The sequence below is a fragment of the Siphateles boraxobius genome, unplaced genomic scaffold (assembly GCF_051911475.1).
Source record: "Siphateles boraxobius isolate OS27281-9 unplaced genomic scaffold, OSU_SipBor_1 91, whole genome shotgun sequence".
Classification (NCBI taxonomy): Eukaryota; Metazoa; Chordata; class Actinopteri; order Cypriniformes; family Leuciscidae; genus Siphateles; species Siphateles boraxobius.
The window spans coordinates 145,127-161,975 of NW_027509221.1; the positions used below are offsets into that span (position 1 = coordinate 145,127).

The window sequence follows — 16,849 nt, forward strand, 5'->3', positions numbered from 1 at the left end:
GAGATGGAGACGACAGAAGAGATGGAGACGACAGAAGAGATGGAGACAGAAGAGATGGAGACGACAGAAGAGAGATGGAGACGACAGAAGAGAGATGGAGACGACAGAAGAGATGGAGACAGAAGAGATGGAGACGACAGAAGAGATGGAGACAGAAGAGATGGAGACAGAAGAGATGGAGACGACAGAAGAGAGATGGAGACGACAGAAGAGATGGAGACAGAAGAGATGGAGACGACAGAAGAGATGGAGACGACAGAAGAGATGGAGACAGAAGAGATGGAGACAGAAGAGATGGAGACGACAGAAGAGATGGAGACAGAAGAGATGGAGACGACAGAAGAGATGGAGACAGAAGAGATGGAGACAGAAGAGATGAAGAGTGTCCCGATCTGGGCTTTTCCTGAGTGCTACGTGTGCTCTTCAGCAGCGATGAGGGGCACTTTGGCCTCGGTGTCCATCTCCGGCTGGATCTCCACCACCTGACTGTCCTCCAGGCCTATGGCTCCAGCCTGCAGTCCTCAGCCCCGCACGGCCCCGCCACAGCCACGCCAGTCCCAGTGTGCCAGCGTCACTTCCAGAGTGTAATACAGCGACCAGAAGAGGGCTAAGCAGCCCAGCAGCAGCAGAGACTGCACAGCACAACAGTCATGGTCACGGCACGGGGTACACAGCACAGTATCTGAACACAGTGTGTGGTCTGTGACTACACACATTCAGGCTGCTGGAGGTGAAGGGGCTCACGATCTCAGGAGGAACATCGATGCCAGGCGGGCAGGGCAGAGCGAAGCTGCTGGTCAGGTACTGGCCACTCATGGCGTCTTCTACAACTCTGCACATCCAGACGAACTTTCAGACAAATGCATTGCTTACATACAAATGTTTTAATACTAACATTGTAAACAGGTTCATCATATCTAGTCTACAAATAAACCACGTGGAATGATTATCTGGCCCAAAAACAAGCAGCACAATCTGTTTAACAGTTGAAATATTTGGTGTTTATTTCCTCAACATTTCGATTATCTTCAAGTAAAAGCACTGAATGAATGTAGAGTATTAGTGCTCACCTCTGTCTCTCGTTCACCTGCTGCGGAGACAGAGACGAGCCGTACAGAGTGAGTTTCCAGTACTTCAGGACACCCAACGCCAGAGCCGAGTCTCCTGAAACAGAGCGGGAGACACATCACCACATGTGATGCCATCTGGGAAGACCCATCACATCCTGACATTTGACCAATTACAGGGTTTGATACCATATTAAAGCCCTTTCCAAATCTGTTTTTATTTCTTTCATCGTTTGACGGCAACAACAGTTATGGTTATCTGAAGTCGGCTGATCGCTATGTTTTTCAAGAACATAATTTTGAGAAAAACAGGTTTAATTAGCGGTCACGTCCTGCTAGCGGGACGATTGGGGCTCTTATGGCGCTTTTCCATTACCAGTACCAGCTCAACTCGGCTCGCTTTTCGCTCCGTTTTCCATTACAGATAGTACCTCCACAATAGTACCTGGTCGTCATAGCGACGCCACAGGAAACTGCTATGACGTAATCTTCTACGCGACACAAACCCGCTAACCACACACACACAGGACAATGGAGGAAATCGAGTGTCTGCTGTTTTGGATCCTCGGGATGTGGCTGTTTCTCACAGCAAGATGGCAAACGTTGAAAAAGCGGAGGAGCTCAACACACTGGACTTGGATGGATGAAGACTGGGACTGTTGCATTATTCATGAACTACACGTATATTAATATTTTAGACATATTAGTATTTTTTATATGTAATATTTTCACTAATAACTACTGTAGTGTCGTCAAGACTGCTTTGATGACATTCACCTGTGGAAGTTGTACACAAATGGACTTTAAAAGAGAGGTGTGGGGAAGCGAAGGGGGGTTCGGAGGTGGTGACTCGTGGAGAATGTCTTGGCTGTCTCTCAGGGACAATAGGTTCTCCGGAGATGAAGATAGTGAGCTAGTTAGTTGTCTCTGGGTGAGCATAGCGAGAGGGGGGAAATTATTACAGTGTCACCAATTACCTCGGATTTCCACTTGACTGTCGTCCACATGCCACTGAGACTCCGAGCTGGAGAATCCTCTGACACGAACGTTAGACGGACCTGGTGAATGAACTAAATGCTGTAAACGCCGCCCCCGGCTTGTGTATTGGCGTCCTCGGCTGCAGATACGGGTGCTACTTGCACTATCCACACCATACGGATGGGTCTTCTTGGCCCGTGGAGAGGGAAGTGTTTTTAATTTATTCATGCATGTATGAACCGTTGTGATTGTGTAGCAGACAGCGGGGGCAGGGAGGGAGATCGGGGAACGAAGACTGGAGAAACACGCTCTACTTGTGGTCACGGTGTGCTGTGCAGGCTGTATGTTACGTTGAGTATAAAACACTGCGTGACGGTTCAGCGTGAAACTCACTGTGTGTAGATGGAGTGATGCAGGTTGCAGGTTTTCCCGTGTCTCTCTTCCCCTTTCTTCATATCTGTACCCGTGACACTGAGTTCTCTTACGAGAGGTTCTCTCGTATTGCGTAAGTTTAGCTTACGCTATGGGGGGAAGATTCATCTTCTCGAGATACTGAAGCCAAAAAATTATCCTTAATTTTGTATTCCTTGTCAACGCAGTGCAGCAGCTAGCAGACCTAGAGCAGGCCATCTCGCGTGCTCATTGGCTGCCCTGCGGGTAACTGCTGCAGCCTACCAGTGAGCCCGGCGTGACGTCACGCCCAATGAAGGGCGCCCGCGCCTTCATAGCGTCACAGCCCGCCAGAATGGGCGTGGCTTAGCGTATAACACTAGGGGCTGTAGGCTGACTTCCCTGATTTTTCATCTCTTCAGCGAGCTCTTCGCAACGCTGGATCTGAGAGAAGCCACCGCCGCCGTCGAACAGCGAACAGCCAGCTTAGGACAGCACTGAGGAAGCCGGCCGTCTTCGCCACCTTCAGCCATCGGTGCGAGCTACGCTATCCGGCGACGTATCCTTTACCTTGCTAAAACCTATTCTAAAAGAGCAGCGAGTGTCTTTTTTAAGACGCCTCGCACTTCGGGGCTGCGAGCTCTGTGAATCGCTTCCGCTTTCGACCCTGCGGGCTCGACTCGAAGCCTTCAACACCCCCCGCCTCTCCTCACCGACGCGCAGCTGCCGCTCACGAGCCTCACTGCCGTCGCATCTGAGAATGAGGCCGAAGGACACGTGCGAGCACGCGGCTAGCTCTCTTTACGTTACAAGAGAACTACCCCGCCCTCGTGTCCCCGTTCGCGCGTCATGCAGGGCACTCTCGAGCTGTCTGCATGACCCGGACGGGCATCATCTGTGTTACATGTAGGTCCCGTAACCACTACTCGTGCGCGCGCCCTCGTACAAACACTGTTCCAGTTCTGCTCGACCACCGAGCACGCGGCTAGCTCTCTTTACGTTACAAGAGAGCTACCCCGCCCTCGCGTCCCCGTTCGCGCATCATGCAGAGCCCTCTCGAGCGCTCTGCATGACCCGGACGGGCTTGCGCGCCGCCGTCGAAATGTCTCCAAACAGGCTACTACAGTGGTTCAATTAGCAGCCAACGAGCCGGTTTGTTTACCCTCTCGCCTGCACACAAACGCCGTTTTCACAGCGACCCAGAAAAATCTCAAAAAGAGTATAATGTCTGGTCCGGCTCATGCCGTCGGTGTTGTAAGTGTAGTGAAAGTGCCCACGCCCCAGTGTTCACCACTACACATAAGCACTCCGAAACTCGCAGAGCACACTCTCATAAAGCGCAGAAAAGCCGCTCGAGTATAGATGTAAGAAATGTGTCCACAAGTCTGTGCCCACTATCTGCCCGCTCTGTTACACGATCAAGAAAGCAGGTTATGAATGTAAGTCTCGTGCCCGCCAGAGTGCGTTCACGCTTGCTAACACAAACCTCCCCCCGGGCTCCGCCCGCGCGTTTAAGTGTTATCACAAAACGCAAGGCATTAATAAAACGCTCCCCATCCATTATGTTCGGGGCGTCAAATACACTTGTAAGTCTAGAGCCCGCGCACACGCGCTCACGCTTACAGGAAGCTTTTCCGCCCGGAGTGCTGCTCGCGCTTCAAAAAGTGGAAAAAGAATGTTCCCCATCCCTTATGATTGGGACATCTCACATAAATCAGCCAGTTTCGGCTTTCAGCGAGCAGCCATTGCCCAGAGCCGAGAGTTTCGCGCACCGCGCTTTCGGCTCCGGGTCAGTTTCACAAAAGAAAGCACGTTATGAATGTAAGTCTCGTGCCCGCCAGAGTGCACAGACTGACTCAATTGAAATATTGTTAAATTGTATATATGATCATAAAGTTTTATACAGACAATTTGTGATTGTTTGTTTATTTTGTTTATTTTCTATTCATTTGTCAACAAAATTGGGCCATTCAAAACCTTTATAAAGTCCTCCTTCCTCTTCTAATGGCTGAAACAACACATGCAGGTAAGGGCTTTTATTTAAAATTTAAATAAGACAACATCTCTATTGTAAATGCAAACCCCTCCATAAACGCAACGTCATTGCCGAAGAGCTGCATGAACACAAATCGGATCTAAACAGTTGCTATTAACTGAACTGATATACGATTGTAATAATCTGTACAATATTGTGAGCAGAGTGTATATCGTTTGTAAGCAGAGTGTATATAGTAGTAGCGGTGTATTAGCGGTTTAGTAGAGGTGTATTAGCGGTGTAGTGGAGGTGTATTAGCGGTGTAGTAGAGGTGTATAAACGATGTAGTAGAGGTGTATTAGCGGTTTAGTAGAGGTTTATTAGCGGTGTAGTAGAGGTGTATTAGCGGTGTAGTAGAGGTGTATAAACGATGTAGTAGAGGTGTATTAGCGGTGTAGTAGCGATGTATTAGCGGTGTAGTAGAGGTGTATTAGCGGTGTAGTGATGTAGTAGGCCTCGGCATCTTCGGTACTTCAGCTGGGCCTGCATCGCATACGCCCACTGCAGCTGTGGCTGAAAGCGCGAGTTCCACCCCGGGCATGGACCTCTGGTCTGTTTCGCCTCAAGGTCGACATGAAATGCGTTTCGGAACCTTGGAAAATAGCCGACTGGTGTCAGTCAGGCGTGAGTCTGGGGACTCCCTCGAGTGTGACGGTGGTGTCCACGGACGCCTCCACCTCGGGTTGGGGAGCGCTACTCGAGGGCAGACCGTTCTTTGGCCAGTGGTCAGAACGGGAAAAGCTCCTACTCATAAACTGTCTGGAAATGCTGGCAGTCGACAACGCGCTACGGCGCATTTGTCCCCAGATAAAAGGCCGCCACGTCTTAGTCCGGTCGGACAACATGTGGTGGTATACATAAATCGCCAGGGTGGCGTCAGGTCCCCAAACCTTTAAAGGCTGAAACCTCTGCCTGAATCTGGGACCAGGCTGTCTGTCCAGAAAAAATGTCCCAGCAGGGAAATGGTCGCTGCACCCGCGGACGATCCAACTGCTGTGGGAGACATTCGGCAGAGCCAGGGCTCCAGACTAACTTTTCCACTGGTTGCACTGGTGCTACCAACTTTCACAGTTGGTCGCACCAGCATATGATTTGGTCGTACATATTGCATATTGCAACATATTGGTTCGTCAATAAATAAACTGCACGTGTCTTGCGGAAGAACATTGTAGACGGAACTTCTCTCCGTTAATGTCTAGGGCGAGTCACACAGGCACTGGGCTACTCCGCAGCCGAGACGACCCCGGGATAAAATAGTCCGAAAATAAACATTATAGGCGTACCGTAGTGATTCAGAATAAGTCGAAAACACGGTTTGGAAAATGGATTCATGATTTAGCCTACTCGTTCATTTTGAACATAAGTTACGGACTGCAGCAGCTGATACAACGGCGTTCTGTTGCTCAGGCGTCCACTCGCACTAATGCGACCACATAACATTTTAACTCGCACATTCGCAAAAAATGGTTGCATATGCGACCAATTTGTTCGCAGTCTGGAACCCTGAGAGCGTAGGTGGACTTTTTCGCGTCTCAAGAAAACGCTCACTGTCCGAACTTTTTCTCCAAGAGCAGGGATGCGCTGGCCCACGTATGGCCCCGCTGCCCCCTCTATGCTTTTCCCCCCGTCTCGCTCCTGCCTCAAGTACTGGAACGAATCAGGGAAAACGGATTCCCAGTGCTGCTCCTGGCTCCGCTCTGGACGAACCAGAATTGGTTCCCAGTCCTGATGCGGCTGACCAGCACTGCACCGTGGCCTATACCCAGGGCCGGCCCTGGCCAATTTGCAGCCCTAGGCAAGATTTTACCTGGTGCCCGATGCATCACAGCCCATTTCACCCTGTCATTATGTTCATGATTATTTATGTTTATTATATATATATATATATATATATACACACATTACAGCCTAAACACAAATAGCAAGAGCATTACATCTAGCATTCAAGTCAAGTCCCATTTATTTTTATAGCGCTTTTTACAATATAGATTATTTCAAGGCAGATTTACAGCTTTACAGTTTTGTTGCGTTTATAATTTTGTTCAGTATATATAGCCGCTCTGGATAAAACAGTGATGTCATCGTCCAAATGTCATTCATGCACAAACTATTCATTGAGCGCTAGCAAAAGGGTTTGTTTTGCAGTTGATTGCAGCAATCTTCCACTAAACTATGGCACGTTTCATGTTTTCACCATGAAAGAAACTGCGAAATGTCTTCTTTAATGTTAATTTTACATAAAACGTTGCTACTTTTAATAAACCTGTAGCCTATATAAATATCATTAATAATTTTGGCAAATAAATCTAAAAAATGCCATATATACCCTTCAAAACTGCACAACTGTAGAGTAAAACATTAATTGATAAAAGTGATAGTGAATGCGTCTAAAAAAACTGACGTGATTGTTACAAATCACACTGTCTGGGGCCTCTGGAGAACTCAGAACAACTGTTAGCATAAAGTTTAAGGTAAAAATAACTGCCATTAAATTATATAACTTACTACTATGCAATTAGATAAACTGTTCATTCATTACATTACCTCTGTCTTTATCCCCTTTTATCCTCCTCTCTTCCGTTTGGCACTGTATCTATTGCAGACTATAATGCTAATTTAAAATATGTCATGTAAATTTGGCCATCCGTCACAATCAGGTAACTTTCACCATGTCTAGACCTGGCGCGAGCTGCCAGGCCCGTTTCTACGGGGTAATTGAGTGTGTTAAGTGCCCTCAAACGAAAGCAATGCTGTCTACATTGGATGCAGCGAGGGGCGACGCTACACAACAAATTAGCAACAGTAAACTGGTCGCGCGCGCTCTGTTTCTGACGCACTGCAAGCATTCGCTGGGTGGGGGAAGATTGATGCGCTGGACCGGAGTCGGGGGACTTAGTTTTTGTGGAGTTTTTTTGCTTTATTTTGTAGTATTTTGAATTGATGTTTTTAAAATAGTATTAGTAAAAAAAAATCAACAAAAAAAATGCACTCGTTCACTCATTTTGGCGCCCCTATTGAGTGGTGCCCCTAGCATTTGCCTATTCGCCTATGCCACGGGCCGGCTCTGCCTATACCGCTGAGGAGAGACCTCCTCTCTCAGGCAAAGGGCTCGATTTGGCATCCTCGCCCGGAGTTATGGTCCCTACATGCATGGGCCATCAACGGGTACCCGCTAACCTCCCAGAGGGAGTGTTAAATACATTCACGCAGGCTAGAGCCCCGTCTACTAGACGGCTCTATTCCTCAAAGTGGTCGGTGCTCTCTGCCTGGTGTCAAGCTCAGGGCTTTTCACCCGCAGACTTGGGGGTTACGGAAGTGCTCTCCTTCCTTCAGGAGCTGCTGGATAAGGGCAGAACCCCGTCCACGCTCAAAGTATGCGTGGCGGCCATAGCGGCGTTGGCAAAACCGACGTCTTGCCAGTCACTGGGGAAAAACGACCTGGTCGTGCGATTCCTCAGGGGAGCTCGGAGGCTGAATCCTCCCAGACCCCCCTCAGTCCCTGTGTGGGACCTTTCTACGGTTTTTGAAGCCAAGAAAGGTGCCCCATTCGAGCCAATCCATTTGTCAGACATGAAACATCTGTCTCTCAAAACAGTATTCCTTATGGCTCTCGCTTCAGTGAAGCGCATAGGGGACTTGCAAGCGTTTTCAGTAAGCGCGTCATGCATGGAGTTTGGGCCTAATAACTCAAAAGTCATACTCAAACCAAGGCATGGGTACGTGCCCAAATCCCTCAACACACCGTTCAGGGACCAGGTTATTTCCCTGTGCGCCCCCCCGGTTCGTGATGAGGAGAAGGATGCGAGTCTCCTCTGCCCTGTCAGGGCACTGAGAGCTTATGTGTCCCGCTCGTCGGTCTTCAGACAGACTGAGCAGCTCTTCGTTTTGTTTGGCGGACGCTCCAAGGGACTGGCCGCATCAAAACAGAGCCTATCCAGATGGATAGTCGATGCCATAGTGCTGGCGTACACTTCTAAGGGCCTGCAGTGTCCTTTGGGTGTCAGAGCTCACTCCACAAGTGGCGTGGCCTCATCGTGGGCGTGGTCTAGCGGGATTTCCTTGCAAGATATCTGTATGGCGGCTGGCTGGGCCTTGCCATCTACATTTATAAGGTTTTATAACCTAGAGGTTCCCGCCTTACAGGCCAAGCTGCTGTCGGTCTAGAATTCAGTGCTATCTGCCCCGCTGTGCCGGCCCAGATGCTGAGTTTTGCTTGTGCTTCGCTCACTGATCGATAGAACAGCTCCATGGGTGTTGAATAACCCGTACTATTACCCAGTTCAGGCTGAACACTTTCACCCTGTCTGCGTGAAACACTGTTAACATAACTAGCTCCTGTAGGATGCTATTTCATGGGGAATGATGCTTGCAGCCTCTCTTCTCCGACTCTCTGTGAGTCTATGGTGATTATGCACTATATGAGCCCCGGGCTACTGCCCTTGGGACTTTGGTGTCGGATCCCAGTACGCGCGGCTGTGTAGTAGAGGTGTATTAGCGGTGTATTAGCGTTGTAGTAGAGGTGTATTAGCGGTTTAGTAGAGGTGTATTAGCGGTGTAGTAGAGGTGTATTAGCGGTGTAGTAGAGGTGTATTAGCTGTGTAGTAGAGGTGTATTAGCGGTATAGTAGAGGTGTATTAGCGGTGTATTAGCGGTGTAGTAGCGGTGTAGTAGAGGTGTAGTAGAGGTGTATTAGCGTGTAGTAGAGGTGTATTAGCGTGTAGTAGAGGTGTATTAGCGGTGTAGTAGAGGTGTATTAGCGGTGTAGTAGAGGTGTATTAGCGTGTAGTAGAGGTGTATTAGCGTGTAGTAGAGGTGTATTACCGGTGTAGTAGAGGTGTAGTAGAGGTGTATTAGCGGTGTATTAGTGGTGTAGTAGAGGTGTATTAGCGTGTAGTAGAGGTGTATTAGCGGTGTAGTAGAGGTGTATTAGTGGTGTAGTAGAGGTGTATTAGCTGTGTAGTAGAGGTGTATTAGCGGTATAGTAGAGGTGTATTAGCGGTGTATTAGCGGTGTAGTAGTGTTGTAGTAGAGGTGTATTAGCGGTGTATTAGTGGTGTAGTAGAGGTGTATTAGCGTGTAGTAGAGGTGTATTAGCGGTGTAGTAGAGGTGTATTAGTGGTGTAGTAGAGGTGTATTAGCGTGTAGTAGAGGTGTATTAGCGTGTATTAGAGGTGTATTACCGGTGTAGTAGAGGTGTATTAGCGGTGTAGTAGAGGTGTATTAGCGTGTAGTAGAGGTGTATTAGCGGTGTAGTAGAGGTGTATTAGCGGTGTAGTAGAGGTGTATTAGCGGTGTAGTGATGTAGTAGCGGTGTATTAGCGTGTAGTAGAGGTGTATTAGCGGTGTAGTAGAGGTGTATTAGCGTGTAGTAGAGGTGTATTAGCGGTGTAGTAGAGGTGTATTAGCGTGTAGTAGAGGTGTATTAGCGTGTAGTAGAGGTGTATTAGCGTGTAGTAGAGGTTATTAGCGGTGTAGTAGAGGTGTATTAGCGGTGTAGTAGAGGTGTATTAGCGTGTAGTAGAGGTGTATTAGCGGTGTAGTAGAGGTGTATTAGCGGTGTAGTGATGTAGTAGCGGTGTATTAGCGGTGTAGTAGCGGTGTAGTAGAGGTGTATTACCACAGACAGACTGTGACATACCAGCACTGCTCCAAGATACAGCACCCAAGGACGACTTTCTGGAAAACAGCCAGGGAAACCAGGACAGCATATTACAGCCTCCAATAACACCAGAGCAACAATCCCTCTCACCGGAAACATTATCACTCTCTCCAGCATCTCCACTTCTGTGCTTCTCAGAGAAAATGGAACAACTGGTGTATGCTGGAACTAGACTATCCCGCTCTTTTGCTGCGAGCCCCCAGATACCAACCAAAAAACGCCAGGCCCCGCAACCACCAAAGCCTGCGGGCCCAGCTCGCCCTCCCCCTCCTCCTGTGATAGCTCTTCGGCCTCTGCCACAGCGCCAGGGCCCACACCCTCCTCCAGCGGCTCGAGGTGAACCAAAAACAACTGATACCAGCTCTCAGTGATATGTGTCGGGTCCCCGCTATGATAACAATAACTTTCTCAAATGTTTACAGAACAAGCGGGAACCCAGTGTGCCTGTACCTTTTTCTATTGCTGTTCGATTACATGATAGAAAGTCTAAGGCCTTCAAAAGCCGTACAGCAAACCCATCTAATCTGGTGCCTATTACACGACATACCAAGATTGCTGTGGGGACAAAAAGTAAGACTGTTAAGTTAGCACTTTTAAACATCCGTTCACTTAAAAATAAATCACTTTTAGTCAACGACTTAATAACCACATACAACCTGGATTTTATGTTGCTAAATGAAACTTGGCTAGAAGAAAGTTGCAGTGCAACAGTCCTCAATGAAACAGCCCCTCCTAACATTACTTTTATGAGTGTCTGCAGAGCTGTCAGAAGAGGCGGAGGTTTAGCTGCTCTTTTTAAAGATGTCTATCAATGTAAGCAAATATCATTTGGGAATTACCCGTCTTTCGAATATCTGGGTATTATGTTAAAAGGTGCTCCACGCATTTTACTTATCATTGTTTACAGGCCTCCAAAATACTCTCCAGCTTTTGCTGAGAACTTAACAGAACTGTTATCAACAATTTCCTCAGAGTTTGACTGCTTTTCCATTGCTGGAGATTTTAACATTCACATAGATAATGCAGAAAACAATATGGCAAAAGAAATCAAAACTGTTTTAAAAACTTTTGATCTGACTCAGCATGTACATGGACCCACACATAATCATGGACACACTCTAGATTTACTTATTAGTAAGGGTCTAAACATTTCATCGATTGTTATTAAGGATGTAGCACTGTCTGATCATTTTTGTATTTTCTTTGATATATTGATCTCTCCTGCCATTGAAGCCAGATCTGTGTCTGTCAAGAAGAGATGCTTAAATGAGAACACTAGTGTACTATTTATGAAGGCTATATCTTTAACACCAAGCTTATCTGCTGACTCTGTTGATTTTCTCCTTGATTCTTTTAACTCAAACGTTAAGAGTGTAATTGATGATATTGCTCCTGTGAAAGTCAGGAAGAAGAGTGGCAGACAAAAAGCACCTTGGAGAAACTCAACAGCAGTGCAAAATATGAAAAGACAATGCAGAAAAGCAGAGCGCATGTGGCGGAAGACAAAACTTGTAGTCCATTATAACATCTACAAAGACAGCATCCATGCTTTCAATAAGGAACTAGGCAAAGCTAAACAGACTTTCTTCTCGAATATTATAAACAGCAATATAAACAACACGCGCACTCTTTTTGCTACTGTAGAGAGACTGACAAACCCCCCAAGCCAGATTCCCAGTGAAATGCTCTCAGTGAGAAAGTGCAGTGAGTTTGCTTCTTTCTTCTCTGAGAAAATCAATAATATCAGAAAGGTGATCAGCTCATCCTTGAGTTGCGCTGGTGTCAGGCAGATCAGACAACAGCATGAGAAAGTAGCCACTATGTCTGATTTCGAAGAAATTGATGGCAACATTTTGGAAGAAACCGTACAGCAACTAAAAACATCAACCTGCGCCCTTGACGCACTTCCCACATCTTTTTTCAAAAATGTTATACACAGCTTAGAAGCAGATCTCCTAGAAGTGGTAAATGCCTCACTTCTCTCTGGGAGTTTTCCGACCTCCCTGAAAACTGCTGTTGTCAAGCCCCTCCTGAAAAAGAGCAATCTGGATAAGACCATATTAAACAACTATAGACCGATCTCAAATCTTCCTTTCATAGGCAAGATCATTGAAAAAGTTGTCTTCAATCAGCTAAACAAATTCTTAAGCTCGAATGGATACTTTGACAATTTTCAATCTGGTTTCCGACCGCACCACATTCCCCGGCGCTATAGCATCTATGGGTAGAAAACCTGAGTGCCTACATTTTGAACATCATGCTTCAATGACACCAGTGGGTATTCACGGGAACTTCGTGTTAATTAGCACAGTTCGTCGTGATTATTTTATGGCAGACAGTCGTCTGTTAACACAGGCGCAGAAATGAAAACGCGTTGCTAAGGCCTTGCTGACAGCCCGCTCACGTAGCGTCGCTGAATGGGAGAAAGGTGTTGTTCCAAGCGGTTTACTTAACCAGCTAGTTGTGGATTTGTGTGACTTTGTTATCTTCAGCCAGGTAACGTTAGTGTATTGTATAACGTTAGTTAATTTATAATATATGGTAATATGCTTTTTAAAGTTACAGATATTTGTGTTTGATTTATCGTCTGGCAAATGTTTTTTTTAAAAGGGTGCACAAGGCATTTTATCAGTGTGGTGACACATGAACAAATGAACTCATCATGCGCGACGCTGACCTATTAACAATCGAGTTGACTTATTGGAGTTGTAGAATGTTTTTCTTTTCATTATTTTTTTTATCGCGCTTCTGAATCTGGCTCTAATCTGGTCTCAGTTGTCGATTTGCGTTAGTGCAGTTGAGTTGGGAAGTTGAGAGGGCATTGCATATGGAGGACCAAACCTGCATAAATTAAAAATGAATAAATGTAATAAATGGATAAATAAATGTGATAAATGGATAAAAAAATTTGATAATAGAAAAATAAATAAAGGAATAAACGACTTGATAAAATAAATATGATTGATTTTTAATCAAATTTATTGTTGTATTATTTTTTACCTTAATGTATTATTTTCTGCTTTTATACATTTTTAAATATAAAAAAAATCGTTTTAACTTTGATTTATTCGTTAATTATTTATTGATTTACTTTTTATATTTATATATTTATTGTTTAGATTAATTTATTTATGCAATCATTTATTTATAGATTCATTTATTTCCACATGTATTTATTTTTAGATTTATTTATTTATTGATTCATTTACTTTTACATTTATTTGTCTTGTATGATAATTAGGTGGGTTGGTCTTGCTTACCATTGGTTCATCGTTGATTGAAGCGCTTGCTCGATTACTCTGGCTTGCTTTGTAGTGACGTCGGGTGGTGGGAACAGGTGTGTACTATGGCGGACGTTTTACAAATAGCTAGAGAGTTGCGCAACTTAGCTAATGAAGTTGATAACAACGCATCAAATGACTATGTGTTGTTTAGATTAGATGTGCTTATCGATGTTTTAGGAGAGATATTTGCCGACATGAACGTTGAAGAACAGCCTGAATTGTTAAGTTCTCTGCAAAATATTTCCCAGCACATTCAAAATCTGTGCGAGTCAGATGGTACTACGACGGCGGGACGTCCATCGTACTTGCTTCCGATAAGGACTATTGAAACTTATCTCTCAATGGGCCAAACTGCTGTAAACATTGCAAAGTTGTTTGGTGTCTCTGAAAGAACTATCCGGAATAGAATGGCGCAACATGGTTTAAGGTAAGCAGCTCCTAGTAGCCTACTAGTACTACTACCGTTAAGCTTTCACATTAGTGTTTATATTTGTGTGTTGTGTGGTTGATAATGGGTTCATTTTATTCTCATAGAGTAAGCGACCTGTTCTTAACTTTGGAGGACGCTGAACTGGATGCTCTGGTAGAAGATGTACTAAAGCGTCACCCAAATGCCGGATACAAAATGATGGTTGGACATCTCGGTGCACAGGGCATTCGAGTACAGAGTAAGGCGGGTTTTGTACCTTGACATATTAGCATCCTTGAGTAAAAAGCATGTAAAATAGAAATTAAATCAATTTAGTATATATATATATATATATACTAAATGGATTTAATTTCTATTTTATATATATATATATATATATATATATATACCGCTTTATACAGATTATATATATTATCAGAATACAGAATACAGATTATCCAACTATTTCTGTGTGAAGCTGCTTTGAAATACGGCAGTGTTGCAACGTTCATTGTTATTATGATTTAAAGCTAGAAAAACATCTCAGAAGTGTACTTATTCAGCTCAGTTAATTTTAAGTTTTTGTATTAACATCTGCTAGTGTCAGTACAGTAATATTTTTGAATTTGTCCTTTAGGTCCCCACTGAACATGTCAAAGGTGAACTCAAAGACTGAAATATTTACTGCATATATTGATGAATTTACTTTTTGTAGGGCGACGTGTTCAAGAATCCATGAGACGGGTGGATCCTCAGGGTGTCCTTATGCGCAGTCTTCAACTGAACCCTCGGCGGCGTAGAAAATACTCAGTCCCTGCACCCAACAGTTTATGGCACATCGATGGTAACCATAAGTTAATAAGGTATGCTGACAACAGTAGAATATTATTTATTATTATTTATCATGTTCATCTGGATGCGTTTTATAATTCAGGCTGAAAAGGAAATGTCTGTACAGTTGAACAAAAGAAAATGCAATTTTTGCAAAATGCAAAAGCATAAATGTGTAATTGGTGGGATGTGTTCATAGGTTAATTCAATGCAGATCACTTTATCACCATGAAATTAAATTGTATGGTACACACCTGTATGGTGTGCCATCACGTGTGAGGTCAGATAAAGGTGGGGAGAATGTCCATGTTGCTCGATTCATGGTTTCCACCAGAGGAGAGAACAGAAACTCGCACATCACAGGGAAGAGTGTCCATAATCAGAGGTATAATCTTTTTTTTTTTTTTTTTTACAAAGAAATGCAAACAATTACCAAGATATGCATGGTTTCTAGAATAAAATAGTTACTTTGAATATGATTAGAAAATTGTTACCAGGTAACTATGCCATCACAGGGTTTCCGCGGGGCATTAAAAAGCATTAAAAGTCCTTAAATGGATTTTGCGAAAATTAAGGCCTTAAAAGGCATTAAAAAGCATTAAATTTGATTCCTACGGGCATTAAAAATTATGATAGTTTTGAAGAGAATTTTATATACATTTATTTGAATATAGCCTTTATAATTCATAATTTTTATTTGCTCTCGCAAAATATGTACGTTAGTATGATAAACACGCGGAACCATTTTGGTAATTGCTTCCGGCCGGAGCAAAATTGCCGTGATGCGGAGGTGACGCGGACATTTTATACAGCAGTAGACAGGTCTGAAACTACGAAAATGGGAAAGTGCAAATTTCAGCTGAAGTGGCTGGAAAACGAAGATTTCAAGAAATGGTTGCAGCCCGTTAGTGGCAAACATTATGAAGGATTTTGCGGCGTTTGCAAAAAAGGATTTAAGTTGGGGACAATGGGAATCTGCGCCGTAAAATCCCACATGCAGTGTGACGGCCACAAATCGGCGGTAAGAGTCAGACAGCAAACAACTAACGTTATGTCTAGTTACTTTGGTGTGACCGACAAATCTACAAGTAACGTTACGACGACAACAGATGCTGTAGTCACCAACGTTTGTGGAGCAAAATCGATCGACCTTCGATCTGCGTTTGGCTCAAATGCGACTTTGCAGGCGGAGGTGCTCTGGTGTCTGAACACTGCGGTCCATCACCACTCTTACGCGTCCAATGAAGGTGTTTCTGAGTTGTTCCAGACAATGTTTCCTGAATCTTAAATCGTCAAATCCTTCTCTTGTGGCAAGGACAAAACCAGCTACATGTTAAAATTTGGACTTGCCCCATACTTCAAAAATCAACTGATTACTGCAGTTAACAATGCAGGATCGTTTGTGCTGATGTTTGATGAGAGTTTAAACCACTCAACAAAAAATAAACAACTAGATGTCCATGTTCGATTTTGGGAGGCTGGTTGTGTCCAGTCTCGTTATCTGGGATCACAGTTCATGGGACATTCAACGAGTGAAGATCTACTGCACCATTTCAAAGTAAGTATAGTTCTTTTGTTCATGCATTTATGTCATTATAACTGATACTCAAAAGGAAAAAGATTAGGGTTCTTATCCTATGCCTCCATCTAGTGGAAAACCTTAGTATTGCACCCTCAATTTTGTCAGTTGTCTGATGGTTTATTATTTGCTGTTAGGCCACAGAGCATCAGAAATCCATTAAATTAAGCATGTTTCCTCAGAATAACTTGTTCTCCATATGTAAAAAGTGTTTAGGAGTTTGGAAAATGCACTTTACAGGGTTAGTTCACCCAAAATGAGTTGTTAATTACTCACCCTTATGTCATTCCAAACCTATAAGACCTTGAAACACTTTTTTGTTCAGTTTATTCAGTTCATTTATTTGTGTTTATATTATTACTGATAGTTTATTGTCTTTAATAATGTTTGAAATTTATATTAAGTTAGGCTAGTTGTTTTTGCTGTATTTTTTGTAAGTGTTGTCCAAGTAATATATAAAAAAATCTTGCCGACTTCAGCTTTAATTTTTTTGTTGAAGCAAATTTGCAATAACCAAATAAGAGCCATTTCTAATTCAGTTCAGAATGATATAGATTCATCATTGCATCATTGTCAAACTGAATGGTTGCAATTCACAATTTGGGACATGTCTATTT

General features: G+C 44.1%; 1 protein-coding gene and 1 long non-coding RNA gene across 3 annotated transcripts; one reads left to right on the forward strand and one right to left on the reverse strand.

Moving 5' to 3' along the window:
• Positions 1-353: 353 nt before the first annotated feature.
• On the reverse strand, positions 354-1,273 carry LOC143733149 (proprotein convertase subtilisin/kexin type 7-like). 2 transcript variants are annotated; one of them, XR_013201278.1, is made up of 3 exons: positions 1,071-1,259; positions 715-832; positions 354-632 (listed from the first exon to the last, which is right to left on the reverse strand). XR_013201278.1 is itself a non-coding variant. In XM_077224727.1 (3 exons), exons 1-3 carry the CDS (start codon positions 1,257-1,259, stop codon positions 522-524), a joined length of 435 nt encoding a protein of 144 aa, XP_077080842.1. In that variant the 5' UTR covers positions 1,260-1,273; the 3' UTR covers positions 354-521. The 2 variants fall into 2 exon arrangements, 1 of the variants encoding a protein (XP_077080842.1); XM_077224727.1 differs by having other exon boundaries at positions 715-849; positions 1,071-1,273.
• Positions 1,274-13,284: 12,011 nt separating this feature from the next.
• Positions 13,285-14,888, forward strand: LOC143733161 (uncharacterized). The gene is made up of 3 exons (XR_013201279.1): positions 13,285-13,840; positions 13,948-14,081; positions 14,538-14,888. It is a non-coding gene; the product is annotated as an uncharacterized LOC143733161 (long non-coding RNA).
• Positions 14,889-16,849: the final 1,961 nt, after the last annotated feature.

What these genes read in the sequence shown, in the direction of transcription:
- LOC143733149 (XM_077224727.1), bottom strand. Translation starts at nt 1,259, where the DNA reads ATGGTATCAAACCCTGTAATTGGTCAAATGTCAGGATGTGATGGGTCT. An exon ending in CAGGTGAACGAGAGACAGAG is followed by an intron (nt 850 to 1,070) that starts GTGAGCACTAAT and finishes TTTGTCTGAAAG; the next exon opens with TTCGTCTGGATGTGCAGAGT. An exon ending in TCACCTCCAGCAGCCTGAAT is followed by an intron (nt 633 to 714) that starts GTGTGTAGTCAC and finishes TGTGCTGTGCAG; the next exon opens with TCTCTGCTGCTGCTGGGCTG.